This window comes from Ascaphus truei, chromosome 11 (assembly GCF_040206685.1).
Source record: "Ascaphus truei isolate aAscTru1 chromosome 11, aAscTru1.hap1, whole genome shotgun sequence".
NCBI lineage: Eukaryota > Metazoa > Chordata > Amphibia > Anura > Ascaphidae > Ascaphus > Ascaphus truei.
The window spans coordinates 53,690,014-53,697,059 of record NC_134493.1 but is presented as its reverse complement, the minus strand read 5'-3'; the positions used below and the strand labels follow the sequence as shown (position 1 = coordinate 53,697,059).

The 7,046-nt window shown below is 50.9% G+C and overlaps 1 protein-coding gene across 1 annotated transcript in view; it reads right to left on the bottom strand.

Annotated features, from left to right (window-relative positions):
• Positions 1–6,342, bottom strand: part of TRAP1 (TNF receptor associated protein 1) — a 20,147-nt gene extending 13,805 nt beyond the window's left edge. The window contains exons 1-4 of the mRNA XM_075566360.1: positions 6,178–6,342; positions 4,900–5,023; positions 3,017–3,181; positions 2,145–2,227 (exon numbers count right to left, since the gene is read on the bottom strand). Coding sequence (XP_075422475.1) covers positions 2,145–2,227; positions 3,017–3,181; positions 4,900–4,969 — 318 coding nt within the window. The 5' untranslated portion in view covers positions 4,970–5,023; positions 6,178–6,342. The remainder of the gene's footprint in view (positions 1–2,144; positions 2,228–3,016; positions 3,182–4,899; positions 5,024–6,177) is intronic.
• Between the last annotated feature and the right edge of the window lie 704 nt (positions 6,343–7,046).

Genomic DNA, 7,046 nt, shown 5'->3' with positions numbered 1-7,046 from the left:
CAGAGACACACCCAGAAGATAGACAGACAGATACAGGCAGACGAGACAGACAGATACAGGCAGACGAGACAGACAGATACAGGCAGACGAGACAGACAGATACAGGCAGACGAGACAGACAGATACAGGCAGACGAGACAGACAGATACAGGCAGACGAGACAGACAGATACAGGCAGACGAGACAGACAGATACAGGCACACGAAAAATAATAACAAGACAAGTGCGCAACTAAAATGAACTAACAATTGTGAAATAATAGTGATTAAATATTACCACTAAATTCCCAAGTGAGTAACATATATAATAACTGTGTTACCAGTCTAAGAAAAGGAGCGTCTGCTGCTGTAAAAGGGCAGACCAGGACTCTGGGTAACTAGACAAAACAGAATGTAATCATTGCCCAACAGCACTCAGCGGGGTGCCGCGAGTCAGACGCTGTCCCACGAGGATGCGAGTGTAACTACTGTGACTCCTAATACAACGGAGCATTGGACTTATATGCTTTGACTCTCTGAACACATCCCCAAGCAGACGGGGGCCCAGCAGACCATTTGACCCCAGACTTCAGAAGTGGACAGAGACACCACCCCTGCTGTTCCTGTGTGTTCCAGTGTCCGTGAGGGGTAACCGCTATCACTGTTACTTTCTGTGCCTGATTTTCATTCGATTGATGTACGCAGAACCTTGAATCATTTTTATTATAAAATTGTATTTACATTTTTCACGATGAGCGTTGTGCGCTGTTTTCTGTTTTGTTTTGTCGAGACGGTAGACAGACAGACGGTAGACAGACAGACGGTAGACAGACAGACGGTAGACAGACAGACGGTAGACAGACAGACGGTAGACAGACAGACGGTAGACAGACAGACGGTAGACAGACAGACGGTAGACAGACAGACGGTAGACAGACAGACGGTAGACAGACAGACGGTAGACAGACAGACGGTAGACAGACAGACGGTAGACAGACAGACGGTAGACAGACAGACGGTAGACAGACAGACGGTAGACAGACAGACGGTAGACAGACAGACGGTAGACAGACGGTAGACGAGACAGACGGACGGTAGACGAGACAGACGGTAGATGAGACAGACGGTAGACGAGACAGACGGTAGACGAGACAGACGGTAGACGAGACAGACGGTAGACGAGACAGACAGAGACGGTAGACGAGACAGACAGAGACGGTAGACGAGACAGACGGTAGACGAGACAGACAGTAGACGAGACAGACAGACAGACGGTAGACGAGACAGACAGACAGACGGTAGACGAGACAGACGGTAGACGAGACAGACAGACGGTAGACTAGACGAGACAGACAGACGGTAGACGAGACAGACAGTAGACGAGACAGACAGACGGTAGACGAGACAGACGGTAGACGAGACAGACAGACGGTAGACAGACAGAGACGGTAGACAGACAGACAGACGGTAGACAGACAGACAGACGGTAGACAGACAGACAGACGGTAGACAGACGGTAGACGAGACAGGCGAGACAGGCAGTAGACGGTAGACGAGACAGGCAGTAGACGGTAGACGGTAGACGAGACAGGCAGTAGACGGTAAACGAGACAGGCAGTAGACGGTAGACGAGACAGGCAGTAGACGGTAGACGAGACAGGCAGTAGACGAGACAGGCAGTAGACGGTAGACGAGACAGACAGTAGACGAGACAGACAGACGGTAGACGAGACAGACAGACGGTAGACAGACAGACAGAGACGGTAGACAGACAGACAGACGGTAGACAGACAGACAGACGGTAGGCGAGACAGGCGAGACAGGCAGTAGACGGTAGACGAGACAGGCAGTAGACGGTAGACGAGACAGGCAGTAGACGGTAAACGAGACAGGCAGTAGACGGTAAACGAGACAGGCAGTAGACGGTAGACGAGACAGGCAGTAGACGGTAGACGAGACAGGCAGTAGACGGTAGACGAGACAGGCAGTAGACGAGACAGGCAGTAGACGAGACAGGCAGTAGACGGTAGACGAGACAGACGGTAGACGAGACAGGCAGTAGACGGTAGACGAGACAGACGGTAGACGAGACAGACAGACGGTAGACGAGACAGATAGACAGTAGACGAGACAGATCTCCGCCTCCCCCCAGCCGATGCTCTGTACCTCTTTCTCAGAATACAAAGAGCGAGCGACGATATCCAGGAGCTTCTTGGTCTCAGCCTGAAACTCGTGTTTAGAAGCAGAGCCTGAAAATATAGAACAGGGAAGAGGGGGGTTTAAATGGACAGGACAATTATAGGGTGAGAGGTCCTTTAATAGAGGAGTGATAGCTATAGGACAGTTATAGAGTGAGAGGTCCTGTAAAAAGGAGGGATAGGCACAGGACAGTTATAGGGTGAGGGGTCCTGTAATAGAGGAGTGGTAGGTACAGGACAGTTATAGGGTGACAGGTGTAATAGAGGAGTGATAGCTACAGGACAGTTATAGGGTGAGGGGTCCTGTAATAGAGGAATGATAGATACAGGATACTTATAGGGGGAGGGGCCCTGTAATAGAGAGTTACCTCTCGTTTTCAAGTATGTCCTGGGCACACAGTTAAGACAAATAACATATGGTTACAAATACAGTTACATAAATGAACAGGGTATACATTATATACAAGACATTGCATGCACAGTTACATATATTTTCTTTAACTGTTTCATTCGCCCATAACATATATTTTCTTTAACTGTGCATGCAATGTCTTGTATATAATGTTCATTTATGTAACTGTATTTGTAACCATGTGTTATTTGTCTTACTCTGTGCCCAGGACATACTTGAAAACGAGAGGTAACTCTCAATGTATTACTTCCTGGTAAAATATTTTATAAATAAATAATAAATAAAATAAATAAATAGGGGAGAGATAGGTACAGGACAGTTATAGGGTGAGAGGTCCTGTAATAGAGGAGGGATAGGTACAGGACAGTTATAGTGTGGGGGTCCCCTGCATGGATTGCATTACTAGTGCAGGTTATAGGTGCCCTCACCTTGCACGTTCTCCGTGTCCGCGATGATCGTGTGCAGTGTCACCTCCTCCTCTTTGCTCTCCGCCGTCTGCGTTGTGTATTTGCGCCAGGCTGCGGCACTCAAAGCGGGCAAGCTGGTCCTTGAGGGAGCCAAAGGGTGCCATGTGCGGGGCAGGGAGAGCCCGCCTGGAGAAGGACATCACAAAACAGGGACACCTGTGTCACTCCATGCCCACACTGCGGACACCACCTGCACCCGAAACTTCCCACCCCTGAAGCGGTTAACGGTCCCCAGAGCGCGACATGTTATGTGGCTGTATGTTAACCCTTTGTGTACTGAAGGGGCCATGGCCCTAGAGTGATGCGGCCCCCTCTGGCACAGCGCGGTCATATGACCGTGGCGGCGCCCATAACTCGGAAACCACGTTGTCCTCGTCCATCTCCCTGCAGATCGCATCCTGTGCTCCGTGGGAACGCAAGACGCGATCTAAGCTGAAGAACAAGACCCCATGACTTCGCCACTCCAGGGGGGGGGGGGGGGAGGAGTAGTGGCTGACAACGACATAACCACTATCGCCCCCCCCGGAGGGCCAGACACCGTAACGAAGTCACTACTCCCCCCTGGCCCTCAGGGGGGAGTAGCGGTTACGTCGCGGCGTCTGGCCCTCCGGGGGGATTAGCGCGCACGTGACTGCTCTGTACCGGTGGGACCGAACACGCGGAGGCCACCACACCTCGGCGTGCAAAGGGTTAACATACATCTTTATAGACCTTAACAAAAGAAAGGATTGTCTCTCTCTGGGGGGACAATTTTTCCCCAGCATGTGTACGTGCGTTTGTCCTTATGTTGGGCTGTAAGCCCATCTCATATTTATTATTATTGTATCATTTCCCAGATCCTGCAACGTTTGGCACATAAAAACAGGGCCACTTTATGTGCCGTCAGTAGGGGATAGGGGGGCTTCCAGACAAGTGACCCCCCTCACAGGGACGCACAATAACACACACCATTTCTTCTATCCATCAGATTCCTATTAATCAGCAAAGTATATGAATCTATGGATGTATTTGTATATAAACACACACACACACACACACACACACACACACACACACACACACACACACACACACACACACACACACACTAGAAGATTACATTCCTTCACTAGCAGCTTAGTCCTCAACCTTCCAGCTGCTTTATTTAGCTGAAGCATTAGTAACCAGCAGAAATAGGTACAATAGGGACAGCCTATAACAGGACATAAACAGGTCTGGTATTGTACCTGCTAAATAGGTACAGTTGGAGGGTATGTTTTTCACTCGCTAAAGCTAATAACAGGGGCTGGAGGAGGGTGTCAGCGGCTCTGATCAGACAGGGACAGTCTATGGAAGCGGACAGGAGACAACATGCATCGATCCAACCTTGTCCTGGTGCAGAGGTCAAACTGTGGTGCAATGCGTGTCCAGTGTGTGCTTTACTAGACACAGGGATGGCCTCTGACACCGAGGACAGGACAGACCTGAAGAAAACCAGAATACTACGCCACATGCCCAAAAAGGTTCCAATAACTTTAGAAATACTTCTATTTATTGCCTTTTTTTTAATGGGCGATTCCACAAACCATGGCCCTGGCCTAAGGGGTTTGCCAAAACAAATCTGTCACTTACAGCAGGAACTTCCAAAGTCGCTTCCCACAATACTTTGCATCCACAGAGGCAAGGCATTGTGTGACGTGACTTTGGAAGCCCCCGCAGTGAGTGACAGCTATACCCCCCCCCCCCCATGCTGCTTGCCCTCACTGAGGGGTTAGAGGTCACAGCACGCAGGGGAGGGTCACTTCATACCCCTACCCTCGGGGCACCCATGTTAGAGTGTCAGCTCTGCTGCACAGCCGCCTCACCGCTCAGCCCTTGCCGGGGGAGACTCCGCCTCAGCGCCAGGCTCGCCCGCCTCAGCAACGCCGCCGCCATGCTGTTGTATTCAGTGCCTACGGGTTGGTGACGTCAGAATCGCGCGCCCGCCTCCTGGAAGGGGGCAGGGTGAGAGATGTAATGTGAGCGCGCACGCGCCAACCCGCTCTCCCTATCCCCCGCACGTGGTGCAGCCCGAGGTCACGTGGGATTATTGTCACCTGGTGCGAATCGACTGACAGGGGGAGGGGCGTGGGTTAGCGCGCCCCCCCCAGCGGGGAAGGGGTTAATGGAGCAATGCTCTACCGGTTACAGCAGGGCAGGGGTTAATGGAGTGATGCGCTGAGGGGTGACAGCAGGGAAGGGGTTAATGGAGTGATGCTCTGAGGGGTGACAGCAGCGAAAGGGTTAATGGAGTGATGCGCTGAGGGGTGACAGCAGGGAAGGGGTTAATGGAGTGATGCTTTGAGGGGTGACAGCAGGGAAGGGGTTAATGGAGTGATGCTCTGAGGGGTGACAGCAGGGAAGGGTTAATGGAGTGATGCTCTGAGGGGTGACAGCAGGGAAGGGTTAATGGAGTGATGCTCTGAGGGGTGACAGCAGGGAAGGGGTTAATGGAGTGATGCTCTGAGGGGTGACAGCAGGGAAGGGGTTAATGGAGTGATGCTCTGGGGGTGACAGCAGGGAAGGGGTTAATGGAGTGATGCTCTGAGGGGTGACAGCAGGGAAGGGGTTAATGGAGTGATGCTCTGAGGGGTGACAGCAGGGAAGGGGTTAATGGAGTGATGCTCTGAGGGGTGACAGCAGGGAAGGGGTTAATGGAGTGATGCTCTGAGGGGTGACAGCAGGGAAGGGTTAATGGAGTGATGCTCTGAGGGGTGACAGCAGGGAAGGGTTAATGGAGTGATGCTCTGAGGGGTGACAGCAGGGAAGGGGTTAATGGAGTGATGCTCTGAGGGGTGACAGCAGGGAAGGGGTTAATGGAGTGATGCTCTGAGGGGTGACAGCAGGGAAGGGGTTAATGGAGTGATGCTCTGAGGGGTGACAGCAGGGAAGGGGTTAATGGAGTGATGCTCTGAGGGGTGACAGCAGGGAAGGGGTTAATGGAGTGATGCTCTGAGGGGTGACAGCAGGGAAGGGGTTAATGGAGTGATGCTCTGAGGGGTGACAGCAGGGAAGGGGTTAATGGAGTGATGCTCTGAGGGGTGACAGCAGGGAAGGGGTTAATGGAGTGATGCTCTGAGGGGTGACAGCAGGGAAGGGGTTACCTTTCAGGAACTTAAATGCTAATGAGGATGTGAAGATGTGCTGTACCGAATCATTCCTTGTGCTGACTGTCTCTATCTGCGTATTGGGTCAGTTCCCGTTAGTTTCTCTAGCCGCGCCAGGGGGCTCAACTGCAGTCCTATGAGCCACCTGTGCTGAAGCAGGGACCAATTAAGCCACCTGTCCTGAAGCTGGGATAGCCTGAAAACCTGACCTCTTGGGTAGGGTGACCAGACGTCCCGTTGTTTTGGACTTTGTCCCTGGACATTTTGTTTTTTTTTATCAGCACTCGCCGCTCGTGCACAGACGCAACATATGGTCACCGCACTTTTGGAAGGGAGGGGGGGGGGAGCCCTGGTTATTGCAATTGAACATCCCTGCTCCAGACCAGGAGACACACGTTCTCCATGGTTTTGATGACTTCATAACGACGGTTTGCGTTGATATTTCAGTATTTTCTCATGCAGGGTGTAGGTGGACATTACATGAAGGAGATTAATAATATTATATATATAATATATATATATATCCACTCCAATTAAAATGGTGTAGGGCACACTTCTGAGTTCCCTCATAGTGCTGTTATGTCCATTTTGGTACTTAGTGTATTTTGTATTGTTCTAGGATACAATCTTTTTTGTGACCTACATTGTTGTATTTGACAATAAATGTATACATGTTCATATTTGGCATAATCCGTGCGCCACTTGTTTCCGAATCGCTGTCTGTGCCACATTTTTGCAGCCAGCATATATTTTTAGTTCTGTACCTGCTGCTCGACTAAAATGTTGAGTCTGTTTTGGGGTTTCCAGTAACGGATCGCACAGCGTTTCTTTATAGAGAGTTATTACGCTGCATCTTTTCTTCAGGG